The 13904-nt window shown below is 35.5% G+C and overlaps 1 protein-coding gene across 1 annotated transcript in view; it reads right to left on the bottom strand.

Moving 5' to 3' along the window:
* Positions 1-4887: 4887 nt before the first annotated feature.
* Positions 4888-13904, bottom strand: part of Cntn6 (contactin 6) — a 337384-nt gene continuing 328367 nt past the window's right edge. Inside the window, 4 exon segments of the mRNA XM_052719550.1 lie at positions 4888-5105; positions 5107-5164; positions 6010-6178; positions 6991-7103. Of these exon segments, the coding sequence (XP_052575510.1) occupies positions 5033-5105; positions 5107-5164; positions 6010-6178; positions 6991-7103 (413 nt within the window). The 3' untranslated portion in view covers positions 4888-5032.

Below are 13904 nucleotides of genomic sequence, written 5' to 3'. Positions count from 1 at the left end.
CCATACTTCTCTGATGGGTGTTTGGGGTAGAAGACTTCGACATCAGCATTTCCTTTCTATCTCCTTGAGTAACAGTATGCTTACAGCTCTCATTCAAAGAGTTTCAGATTTCCTCCTATCTAAACTTTCTACTGTACAGAATACACATCATCAGAGATGTATCTAACTCGATTTTAGAGTATATGCTTTGAAAAGTAGCAAAATCACATTGTTAATACTTTCTGATATACGTCAATATTCCCAGAATTTGGCTTGTCTTATTTGTTCTCTCTACTGTTTGTCCACCAAAATCTGGAGCTAAGATTAGCTTACTACCTCAGACTTAGAAAAGAATTTCTCTTTCTAAAGCTAATGAAGGGACAGCAAATTGCCTGAACAGTTGGCTGCATGAATCATTCCAAAAGTACATACATCTTTGAATCATTGTTTTAGTAGGAGTCAGGAATGTCTCTGACTTTTTTTCCTGCTATTGGAACACTTTCTGCCCCTACTGGGTTGCTACTTCCAGCCTTGATATGACGGTTTGTACCTAGTCTTACTGTAACTTGTGATCCTGTATTCTGTTGATATCCCTGGGAGGCCTGCTCTTTTCTGAAGGGAAACTGAGAAGGAGTGAGCAGAGGAGAGCAGAGGTATGGGGAGATCAGGAGGAGTAGAAGGAAGGGATATTGCAGTCCAGATTTAATAAGTAAGAAAAGAGTTTTTTTTTAATGCACTATACAATACATGAAAGGTAATTTGGGAAAATTTTATTCAGGGAAGTAATTAGGTATAAATGTCCATTGTACAAACAACCATATCACTTTGCTAGAAATTATTAGAGCAACATGAATCCAAGAAGTTCCTAGTTCTATCATGAGGTGATAGTGAGTTTCTATGGATGCCCAAATCCACCTGTGCATTCACCTGATTGTTGACATAGATACCAATGGGAACAGTTATATTTGAATGTGAATCATTTGCCTTCCTAAAAAGGCTTGTAAAATCTTAAAAAGAAAAATAGGAAAAACTTGTTTTCCTTTCAGTAATAATTATTTTGCTATCTAGGAAGGGAAGTCAAACAACCACAATATAAAAATTTCCTTAAAATTTATAACAAAAACAAGTATAAGTAAAGTCTTGACAACTTTTGAGAAAATAAAAGTATCAGGATATTCACACATCTTTAATTCTAGTGCTTAAAAGATAGAGGCAGGCAGAAATCTCTGTGATTTCAAAGCCAGCCATTTCAAAGCCACTCACAATCTACATAGTGAGTTCCAGGGCAGCCAGGGTATCTAAAGAGACTCTATCTCAACAAACAAACAAACAAAGATATAAATGGTATCAGATGTTCACATTCTATTTTGATTATTATTTTAATTACAGTAAGTGCTGCTATGAATGCCAGGTCATATTTTCTATACTCATGGCTGATCTAGTGAACACAAGTTTTAATTGTAGATACCTCAGTACTTGGGTGGTAAAGGGGGCTCAATAACATATTTATACAGTAATTCTAAGTCAATATTTACAAATCATTTATTATGTGATGTTAACTGAACTAACTGAATTTTCATTTTATGTTTTTACATCAAGGCACTTTTTAATCACAGAAACACTTCTATAACTATCCAAACATACCATAAGGCCCTGGGAGATGGGCTTGATTCTCTGAGTTTATTACATAATTTGAAAAAATATACTCAAATATTTTAATGTGAGCTCTGAAATCTCAATGAAATCATTGCAGATACAGGAGCACATGGGAACACACGTCATGAAATCTTGGGTTGTTCAGGACTATGCAACACTGCTTTGTGACAGAAACTGTCACACTGTATACCTTAAAATTATCAGTCCTGTTGGTCCTCTAAGGACTGGTGATGCAACATTTCACTTTATACACGAACTGAGAGAAACATTTAATCTTTTCATTTCACATGTAGATAGGATTACAATAAAATTAATCAGTGGTTGCAAAAGGATAACTGAGTGACTCAATCGTATGATAGGATTCTACTGGGTCCTTTGATTCCCAAGGTTTTGATTAAATTAGCCTGAGCTAATGGCCAAGCAGTTTAAATAATATAAGCATCTGTATGTTTATTTTATATGTGGGCTATAGGACTGCTGGGGCTTGGCAGGACCCAGAGAGAAAAACTCTAGCTACATTCATCCTGTGGCTCCTGGGGATTATGTCGAAGTTGGCAATAATCACCTCTACTTGCAGAGATTTCTCTCTGATTCGTGATCTATAATCTTGATATTAGCACAGTGAAGCTAAATAGTGTCTCATCCTTCAAATAGTAGAGATTTGAATAAAGCCCAAAGGCATGATACTTATGATGAATTCAAAATTATATTCTAATATTGAAAGCCACGCATCCAAGAATGTATAGACAGAACAAATTGGACTCAACATAATTAAAAACATGAAAGAGAATACAAAATTGGGTGGGAAGGGAAGAGCATGAATCTTGGGGGAGTTAGAGGATGGAGAGAATATAATCAAAACACAATGTATGAAATTCTTGAAGAACAAAAATAAAAGAAAAAGGAGAAATAAAGACTTGAAGAAGATATAAATGTTAGTAATACATCATACTTTTCGTGGTCCGGAAATTATGAATGAAAGCCATACTATGAAAACATATTTAAGAAAAAATATTGATTTAACTTTTAGAGTAAAAAATAAATAATTATATGTCTAATTTTCTGGATCAGTAATCACAAACCTCATAGAAATTTAATTCTCAACTTCTGCTTAGGAGGAAGATGTTAATTTTGTCTCGAAAGTTAAACCATTCAGACCACATGTGTTGTGATATTTTATTTGTATGTTAATAAATACAGTTTGCCTGGAGATCAGAGGTAATAGCAAGCCATTAACACAAAAATCAGGCAGTGGTATAGCACATGCCCTTCTGTGTTCAAGGACACACTAGGGAACAACCAAGCGTGGTAACTCACGCCTTTAATCTCAATACCAAACATAGAGACCTGGAGGTCTGTACAGACAGGCAGTGACAAGGAAGTGAGGTAGCTGGGCTAAGAGCCAATGAGAGGGCAAAACAGCAAGGCAATAAAAGGCTGGGTAGATGAGAAGTAGCTCTCTTGGGAAGCTATGGCAGTGTGGTGAGTTAAGGTTAGCTGGTGACTCTCACTATTTCCCTGATCTCTAAGGCATTCACCCCCATATGTGGGTCTGTGTTTATTTTTTAATAAGACCATTTAGAAACTCATCTACACACATGCTAGAAAAATACAGATGTATCTCTGATGGGCAGCTGTTAACAGTCAAACAGTAGTTTTCATTACTTGTTTTGCACCATAAAAGCACAGCTAGCTCTTGTTGCAATGGAAATAATGGGCTTCTTACTTTGGACATGAGGTACTTACTATTCAGATAAGGTGGAAACTCTATAGAAGGTTGTTTTCCACCTGCTTCTGACTACATGGGGGCATTTTTAGCAATTTTGAAGTATTTTAGAAAGATTATAATAGTCAGAGTTTGTTGGTGTCTTCAGAAAAACAGAATTTGCTGGACATGACAGCCATCACACATAAGAACAAAGTAGCTGGCTTTGACTGCATGTACCAAACCTGAACAAGATGAAGCCAGTCAAATTCCCAGCATGAATGGCAAAGGGGCTCTTGATTCCCACCCCTAGTTTAGAAGATATTGGCAATCAATACTACTGTGTACTTCCTGTACCCATTCATATACGAGCAGCACTTAATGAACTCAGTGGGCTTAGAGAAAAATGATAGAGACACATGAAATTGGAAGAAAAAGTGGTGATGGAATATAGGGAAAGAATTGGAGAGAGGGGAATTGGAATCATTTTGATCAAAACACTTTACATACATGTATGAAAAATTCAATAATGGAACATATATAAACGTACATTATTTTGAGGATTATGTGATTTGTGGACTGTGAGGAAAATTCAAATACTTTTTCAATAAAACCTTGAATCATGTTAAAAAGACAAATCTAGTCCCCCAGAATGAAAATGAGTGGAGCAAGCCAACAGCAGGACGAAACCTGTCATTTTAGTGACTGAAATGGAAAGGTCTGAAGAATCACATTCACTTTCTATTCCTTTCCAGACTCTGCTTTTGTAGCACATGGGACTGCTGGCTGAAATAGGTTAACCCTAAAGAAGAATTACCCCACAAAATCTTACTAGATCCAGATTCGCAAGTTTATTACTTTCTATTCAAGATTATTTTTATAATTACAGCGCTTTGATTAAAAAAAAACCACTATGACCAAAATGTAGAAAATCTGATCAAATAAATGTTTCCAGACTTTTTATTTTGTAAAAATAAGGCCACAACTATCAGTTTATAAGAAGGAGCTGGAATTTATTCACAAACTTTAATTTAGGTGTCTATAGTTTCTGCTAAAGAGTAAACTCTATTATGGGAACTTGCTTACCAAATATCAGAATCATTTTCAGTGAGTACTGATTTCTCTTCATTTCTGTTTCCTTGACTAAAATCCCCCTCTCTGCTCTTTTCTCATCAAGACTCCTAAAACCTGAGAAGAAATGATCTTCATGCATACTGACATGTTTTCAAATGTGAATATTCTTCCAGCTGGATTCAGAAATTACAAAAACATGGCTTGGAAAATCTGATACCTGGGAGCCGTCCAACTATAAACAAATGATTGTATTTTGTTTCAAATCAGGCTAGGAGGTAAATAGTGAAGTATATTATCTGGAGCACATAAAATGGATATGAATTTACACCTGTCCCATATCTATGATCATTAATTGAAGTGGTTATTTATATTTTCCATATAAGTCACCTAAAAGAAGCAGCAGTTTTATATCCCCCAGATTAATTTAGCACCCTCCAATGTGTAATGATGTGTGAACATTAAAATTCCAAGTGTTTCAAAGTGTTTAAAACCATTTTATTAATGTACCACAGATATTTACAAGATCTTAGTAATATACATTTTTTTCTTTCCAAACAAGTCTGTATTAAGAATACTTGTGATGGAGGTTGGGGAATGTATTTACAGAATAATTTGCTTTCAGAAAATTTCCAAAGATCCATGGATTGATTCATTGTAAAAGTGGTTGAATAGCAAAACAGTAAAAAATCCCAACCATTGACAGGAACTGGGTACTTGGCCTTAAAATCTGAACTCCTGTAGAACTCAAACCTGGAAAATAAAACATCAGATAATGACCTCATATGACATAAGATGGCTTACTGGATTAATAACACAGGACAGAAACTATACAGTCATATTTGTCTTAAAATAATATTTTATTACATTGTATTTAATTTTAAGAAACGACTCCTATCATAGGATGCCATCTCAAACAAAAAACTGAAAAAGATAAACAGCCAAGTTGGTGAAGCCTACTGAAAGTATATTAAAACTAGCCAACATTTAGTGGCCAGTGACTTCTACCGAGAAGCTTTATGCAGACGTGAGCTTGATGCTTCTAAAGCAAAAACAGTATTACTTGGTATCTCTAGGACTGGCCTACTTGGAAAATGTAATTGAGAAGGCTTCAGCTCAATCTAAATGCTACAATTGATTAGTGATGTCTGCCACAGACATACAAAGAATATCATAGACATACCTACTTCAGTTTCACTGTTCCTACTTTGAAACAATTGATTATTTGTGAAAAAACAATAAGTCCTAAATGTTGTGCCAGTATACAATTTATGAAAGTATCCCCTTTGTTCTTTTCTTTTATTCTTCTTTTCTTCTTCCTTCCTTCATTTCTTTCTTCATTGGTTTGATTTTTTATTTTTATTTCTTAATTTTCAAATGAGGAAATAGAACATTGTAGAAATGCATGTCCATTGTTAAATTTGGCAGGTGATTTAAGGAAACACTGGTTTGTCACCTCCAGCTCACAATTGCAAATGGAAACAAAGACCTTTTGGTTTGTCACTCAACTTTACACAATAATTAGAAAGTCCCTGGGAACTTTCATGTTGCAACTGCCTAGATCAAAAGTCTGTGCCAGAAATAGCAACTCAACTTACTTGACATTTTTGGAATTCTTATTTCCTCACTGCTGCTTCCATCTCCGCCATCACTGACAGTTCTTATTTCAATCAAGTAGTCTTCTTCAAATGGAACCAGAAGCTCAGCGGATGTATTATTTGTTTCCAAAATATGAGTTTTACTCTGTCTGTTTTGCCGATAGAGAATCTGTATAAAAGGAAGAGCCAAGTTAATATGAGGCTGGAGTTTGTTAAAGGTTCAGATGCTGCATAGAGAGGGATAAGGAACATATTTATAACAATGCTCTCATCTATAATGAGAGTGTCATTACCAACATCATACTTCTCATGTGCATACATCCTAGATTGCCTTATCATTAAATTTACTTTTAAGAAACAATATTTCACTGGGATCCATGTTCCTGGGACAGGAGAAGATTTATGTTAAATATGGAGTCTGAATAAATTAGCTCCAGGGCTTTCTATGATAAGTCATTGTTCAGTTTGGACCCACTACAAAAGTCTGAATATATATGTCTGCTCAGAGTTAATTGCCATTACCACTACAGGAGATTACTTGCCCTGGACATTCAGAGATGCTCTTGGTGCTCAATGATGTTCTTATGAGATTCCTTTTATGCTGTTAAGAGCCTATATCACACTGTATCCTAATTTCTAATGTTCTATTTAAATTAATTCTTTGACATCAATCATGTATCTTGCATACAAATCCAAGTAATTGTTATTTCTTGATAGCAATGGCAATAGCATGAAGATTAAAAAAGGTTTATGCTGCAGGATTTGGATTTCCCACCGTTCACATCACATTATTCCATATACATTACTGAATCTAGAACACAGAACCTTTTTAATGAAGAATTGAAGTTAGCAAGGGTATTTTCAAGCAATTTTAAAAAATATCCTGATAAACCCATGTGCACAAACTATGCTTCTATTTGATTATAACGTTATTCTTTAATAACATAACTGATATGATTAAATAGAAAACTAAATACTTACCTTATAGCCCAGAACTTCAGACTCATTTTCCATGGTCTTCACATGCTCCCAGTTCAAGCATAATTTAGAATTTGACAGCTTCCATGCAATGTTTGCTGGTGGTTGGCTTGGAGCTTTAGAATACAAAGAGCCAAATGAGTGTTAATCAGTTCATAGGACAATGCAGCAACATGAAAAGGAAAAATAAGTCCCGATAATTAGCATAAAAGAAGCAAGGATGTTATAATTTCATTTGAAATATAGTGATTCTAATCACAGTAAGGAAATTTATTAAAATTCTGGTCATTTGAGAATGTCTCTGTGACAGGCTTATGAATCAATAATGATTTTCTGAGTGTCCAGGATTAATTTAGTAATCATTGTAGTTGAGTTTGCTTACTTTATAATATAGAGAAAGATGGATTGTTCAGTTATTTACTTTTGGTATTGGCTATTAATCGATGAACAAGTTAACTAAATTCAAGTTGGAGACATTCTACATACATATACAGACACATACATACAGGTGTTCATTCCTAATACTTTTTATTTTATTTTGGTTTTTTTTTTTTGAGACAGTTTTCTCTGTGTAGTTTTGGTGCCTGTCCTGGATCTTGTTCTGTAGGACAGGCTGTCCTTGAACTCACAGAGATCTGCCTGGCTCTGCCTCCTGAGTGCTGAGATTAAAGGCGTGCACCACCACCACCCAGCTCATTCCTAATACTTTTATAACCTTTGATGCTGTATTCCTATTTTTAACTATAATTAACAAAACCAACTCAAGATATTTTAAGAAAAATGAGACTAATAAAATATGAAACATATAGGATAATTTCTTAAAACCCTGCCAGGATGTGGCAGAGCCTTAAGGGAAACATTGTCACCAAGTGAACACATTCCCTCTCCCCTTCTTATCGCAGGGCCATGTTGCCTGGCCAGCTTGCCATAGATTTCCTTTTTTGTCACTCAATATGAGTGTCAGAAATCACAACTGTGCACAGTATTTAAAGTTTGAAACTTCCTCTACATGGAGATCACCAGGCTAGAAATCCTAAAGGAAATCTGGTGATTTGTCAATTATATGAGGAGAGACCTTAATTTGGACACATGTCTATGTTAGTTCAATCAAGGGTGGCTGTTCACTGAAAAAAAAAAAGTATAGTTTATATTATAAATGTCTTGGGAACACAGACATAGGAAAAATATTCACAGGTACATTGGTCACTCCAAATAACAGGTACTATGAACCCAAACTGGAGGTCTCAGTCCTTTGAAATCAATGCTGCCTTGGAGAGGAGTAATGCATAAGGAGGCGAGGATGTAGAACTACTGCTCTGAAATAAATAATACAGTTCAACTTTAACGATTTACATATGAGAATGATAATGTGATTTGTAGAGTAGGAAGTCAGTTGTCTCAAAGTACACAACTGGCAAGTAGCTGAGTCAGAACAGAAACTTGGTTCCTTGGTTCCTATCCGGTGGGTTCACCATGACAACATGTTGCTACTCAGAGAGTCCATATGATTTTTTTTTTTGAGATTGAAAACAATTAAGAGATTTAAAATATTTCATCTGCAAGTCTGAGGCAGAAATAAAACTGCACGGAAAGATGCTTCTGTTCTGAATGTGAAGTGCTGAGTGAGCCTAGCATTTAACTCAGGGCAACAAGAAAAACAGATGTGACTTCTAGAGCATTTTGAAACAACTTCTAACTAATGTCTTATATGTCACTTGAATATGTTAAACATGCTGAACTAAGGACAATGCTTATGGCCTCCACAAGCTCAGTCTTGATCACCTAAACTTGTTGCCAAATTTGGTGTGTGACAGCTAGAGAAGTATTTACCCAGTAGTATCATGAATTTCAATTATTATTTATTATAGTTTCATTTCATTGAAAGATAGCTATTTTGCATATTTTTAAATAAATTTTTGATGGTATGTGCCCTTTACTACTCTGTATTCTTAACAGCTAGCTCAGTGCATGGCTCAAATATTGATAAGATGACAATTGAGATGTACTAAAAGAAGAAGAAGAGGAAGAGGAGGAGGAGGAGGAAGAAAGAAGAAGAAGAAGAAGAAGAAGAAGAAGAAACCTGCACTATGCAGTTGAAAATTAAAATTGCTCCATATCTCATATTTCATTGTAATATTGAACATCCAGCATGATTCACAGGTGACTAAATGGGTACATTGTATTCATCATACTATCCTATGATTGAGACCAAATTACCATGGTCAGATCTGTAGCCTTCCATATGTATTTATATGGACCATTTTGACTGGCCATACTTTGGATCATTTCATGACAAAAATAAACCAAATTGCAATTAAAGGCATAAAATGTCTGTGTTTACTATACACTGCACATATACCAAATGATATTTTTATTTTTGATGGGTTTGGTGGTAACCACACTATTACAGTTATCTTCCCTTAATTCATTCCAATGTGAATTTTATAATATTTTCTTTGGCTATAAAAGAGCTAATATCAAAATTTTCAATAGATATCAGAGATTTAATATCTAGTATACTCTTTGGACATGTTTCTTTTCTTTTTTTATGGTTTTTCAAGGCAGGGTTTCTCTGTGTAGCTTTGCGCCTTTCCTAGAACTCAGGCTGTAGACCAGGCTGGCCTTGAATTCACAGAGATCCACCTGGCTCTGCCTCCTGAGTGCTGGAATTAAAGGCATGCACCACCACCACCCAGCTATGAATATGTTTCTTCATAATAATTCATCAACACTAACAACATCTTATAATCAACAGAGAACATATACAGATTCAGACCTTCAATGTTACTGGTAGAATATTTCTGCAAATATTCATTCATTGCTGTGTCTTTTGTTTCTTCAACTGTTTTAGAGTAAAAGGATTCCCTTCAATACTGAGTCTACTGAGTCTACAAGGAAGCAGGGAGCTGAGTCTTACTACCTTGAAAGACATATAGTTGTGACTTTGGCAATGACCTTGTCATTGATATGTATGCATTTGTTTCTTCAAAGCAAATAGCAAAACATCCCATGGCCACACCATGGGAAGAATTCCTTGGTATGTATGACCAATTATATGAATTACCTAGAATGTTTGGCTTCTCTTGCTGTCTGGAGGATAGGAAGACTCTGATTTTGAGGTCAAAGACCTGTTGTTGTAACCAAGAGCCCTAGTTTTATTATCTCTGAAATGAGAATCATAATTCCTGGTTTATAAAGTTTTCAGTTCATATGAAACATATTAGGAAGCCTTCTTCACTTTGCCAGTGGTTCATATTAAAGTCTCAATGACCGTTACTAGTTTCTCGTAAGAATAATGGTTCTCCACTGTCCTGTTATGAAATAATCAATTTTCAGTTGTGTTGAAAGTGGCTTGCCACTAATAATATGATTCTAACATTTGCAAATGATTCATTACTTAAATATAATTAGCATAATTTGAAGATCAGTCACTTGTGACACTGCTCTTGAGTTCACTACATACTTATGAAAGGAAAATGCTCTGAAAGGGTCTCAGTTAATTTCCTGGGAAGTTTTGCCTTAAGAACATTTTTGTCTTGATTTTATCTTCATTTATCAGCATAGGTGTCAATGTCATCTATCTGACCTTAGAACCAACAACAACAAAACAACCAAAAACTTCTAAAAGTGTTTTGAAGGCTATCACCTTAATATTTACACTCTTAACAGTCCAGGTTTGATATGGACAATAAAAACATAGAGCAAATTTTTTTAATGAAATTAGAAGTTCTGATACCTTAAGAAAGCCCAAACATTTGTTACATGAACATTTGTTGCATGAAACTTACAAAACATGTTGTGTTGTTTGTATCACACTCATGAATGGTAAACTCAACAAGCCAACACTTTTTCTACTTTGTTTTAATTTTTACAGGCAATCTCCAAAGACCAAAATCATGTTCTATTAATCAAGTGACAGAGTGGCAGTAAACTAGCCCTTCACAGTTCTAATGGTTTCCCTGTAATCAATTTTTCTGTAGATGGCATTTATATTCAGCTATAGTTCACACTGTGAACCCAATTCAAAACAACTTCTTATGTTACACTTCTAAGTAACAGCATGGGGTTGACATTTGGGCAAGAGAGAAAGAACATAAGTGCAAGATGGAATAAAAGCTTAATGCTTCCTTTATGTCTAAATATGGATTGATTGCATATTTACAGCAAGAAAGAATCCAGTACAGAGTGCTAGTCAGTCAACGTCCAGGTCCAAATTGAGCCAAAATTTACAAACACTTTTTGTGGTAGTGTTTGAAAATTACTTTCTACAACAGATACTGTGCTTTGTTTATACTTTGCTTTTCCTCTTGCAATGGATGTAAATATTTTCTTCTTTTCTTTGTAAATCTAAATGCTATCAAAGTGATGCCTGTGCTGATCTCGGTGTGTTTGCTGTACCTCTTACATGTCTTAGAAATACATTATTTTTTACTAAGGTGTTGTACTTCAAAGTGTATATATATATATATATATATATATATATATATATATATCATATACATTATTTGAAAATAACCACCTAACAATCATCATCACCACTATTATTAGCTTAAATAGAAACAATAAATTACTTACGAAGTTTTATTTATACCTGTAAATGTACAGGCATATACATACAGATATAGAGATCTTTTGACCTCTAACTCCTAATATTGTACATGTTTAATATATATATATATATATATATATATATATATATATATCCTTCTCTATTATCTTTTTATGTGTATCTTAGCCTCTTGTTTTCTTCCTGGTATTTCTTGGGTTCTGTTTTTTTTGTTTGTTTGTTTTGTCTGTTTGTTTTTGGTTTTTCGAGACAGGGTTTCTCTGTGTAGTTTTGGTGCCTATCCTGAATCTCGCTCTGTAGACCAGGCTGGCCTTGAACTCACAGAAATCTGCCTGACTCTGCCTCCTGAGTGCTGGGATTAAAGGTGTGCGCCACCACTGCCTGGCTATCTGCCTGGTATTTCTTACAACATGTAGTAGTGTTATTTGTTTTTCTCTTATTCTAGATTGTTTACCCAGTAAGAGAGAAATTTTCAGCAGGCAAGCATACATCAGAACGTAAGACCGTATGTGGCTCATGGCAGCACTATTCACTGAGTAGAGGACAGAATCTTCATAATGAAAAAAAAAAAAAAGTAAAGAAGTTCTGTCCTCTCCTTATCTTTGCACCTCCTGATAGCCAATCATGAGAAGCAGAGATTTTTGGTAAATGTGAGTTCTTGTTTCTCAGATTTCACGATGAAAGAGCAAGTCCCAAATTGAAAATCTAGATGGTGACAGTTTCAATGTGTGATGGATGAAGATTTTTTTTTCTGCTACTAGTATTCAGAGGTAATCTTGATGTCACCTCAAGGACATGGAAAATCAAAGCTAAATCCAAGGATGCCACTTAGAATCAGGGCTGCCTTCAATGTTTCATTAAAGCCATTTCACCTCTAACACTTTGGATATCCTTTTGTGGCCCCTGATGAAAATTTCTCTAAAAAATTTCATAAAAAGAAAGTGAAAAGTAGCAGTACTTTTGTTTCTTTTAAAATGGGAAAAAATTAAAGTGAAATTATGGGCAAAGTGGTGTAGTACATGTTGCCATGCAATGAGCCCTCACTGTATCTTAATTCATTGGGTCTCCTTTAAGTGTGTTATATCCTTAGGTCTCCTAACAACCTCCAGAAGTAAGCATCATCTCCAGCTCTACTTTTCAGGTACAAACATACATTCATAATTATCAAGTAAAAAAACTTCGGCCCAGAAGTTAGCTCAGGTGGTAAAGTGTTTCTTCATAAACATGAGTTCAATTCTCAGGATTTAAAATGCCAGGTGTGGCACTGCATACTTGAAATCCGTACTCTGGAAGATGAAAAATGGAGGATCCATGGACCTGCTGGCCAGCATCTCTAGCCTATATTCATTTTTAAACTGTAGACCAATGAGACACTGTCTTAGTTAGAGTTTCTATTTCTTTGACAAAACACCATGACCAAACAGCAAGTTGGGGAGGAAAGGTTTTATTGGCTTGCCCTTCCACATTGCTGTTCATCACTGAAAGAAGTCAGGACAGGAACTTAAACAGGGCAGGATCCTGGAGGCAGGAGCTGATGCAGAGGCCATGGAGAAGTGCTGCTTACTGGCTGGCATTCCCTCGATTGCTCAGTCTGCTTTCGTATAGGACCACCAACCCAGGGACAGCACTACCCACCATGGGCTGGGCCTTCTCCCATTAATCATTAATTGAGAAAATGCCTTAGAGCTGGGTCTCATGGAGGCATTTCCTCAATTAGACTTCCCTCTCTTGTCACCCTAGCTTGTGTCAGAAGTTGGACATATTTCTGAGCTTGTCTTTTGGCTTCCATAGAAGCATGAACAGATGTGTATAATCCTCACACATACCTGTAACCCCAGAAACATATACACAATAAACATATTTACACAAGTTAAAACAATGGTGTATGGATGAGTTAGAATTTATGCCCCCACTTCTCTCACCCTGGAGTCCTATTTTTACTCTTTGAACAGTTCCACAAGAGCCCAAAGCTGGAGGATCTCTCCTCAGATACAAAAACATTGAAGAAAGGAGTTGGTAGAGTTGTAAAAAGGACATTTTCCTGTTATTATGAATATCAGGAGCACTCTAAATTTAGGGTTTACTTAAAGATAGATTAAAAAACCTAAGTTACAGATTTACCCTAATGGTGTGGGCACCGCTAGATCACTTGCCCTCTGCAAATCTGTCAGTTGTGGTTTTTCTGTAGTGGTTTTCATCTGTTACACAGAGAACTTTCTTTGATAAGGGAGTAAAACTGCACTTAACTGTGGGGATAAATATTAATATTTAGAATGTAGTCAGGAATTATGACGGTCCAGTAAAATGGTGGATGTCAGTTCTCCTCCAAGATCCATTACTTCACTAGCCT

The sequence above is a fragment of the Peromyscus californicus genome, unplaced genomic scaffold (assembly GCF_007827085.1).
Source record: "Peromyscus californicus insignis strain IS unplaced genomic scaffold, ASM782708v3 Scaffold_6__1_contigs__length_162567912, whole genome shotgun sequence".
NCBI classification, from domain to species: domain Eukaryota; kingdom Metazoa; phylum Chordata; class Mammalia; order Rodentia; family Cricetidae; genus Peromyscus; species Peromyscus californicus.
This window is presented reverse-complemented; position numbering and strand designations above follow the sequence as displayed.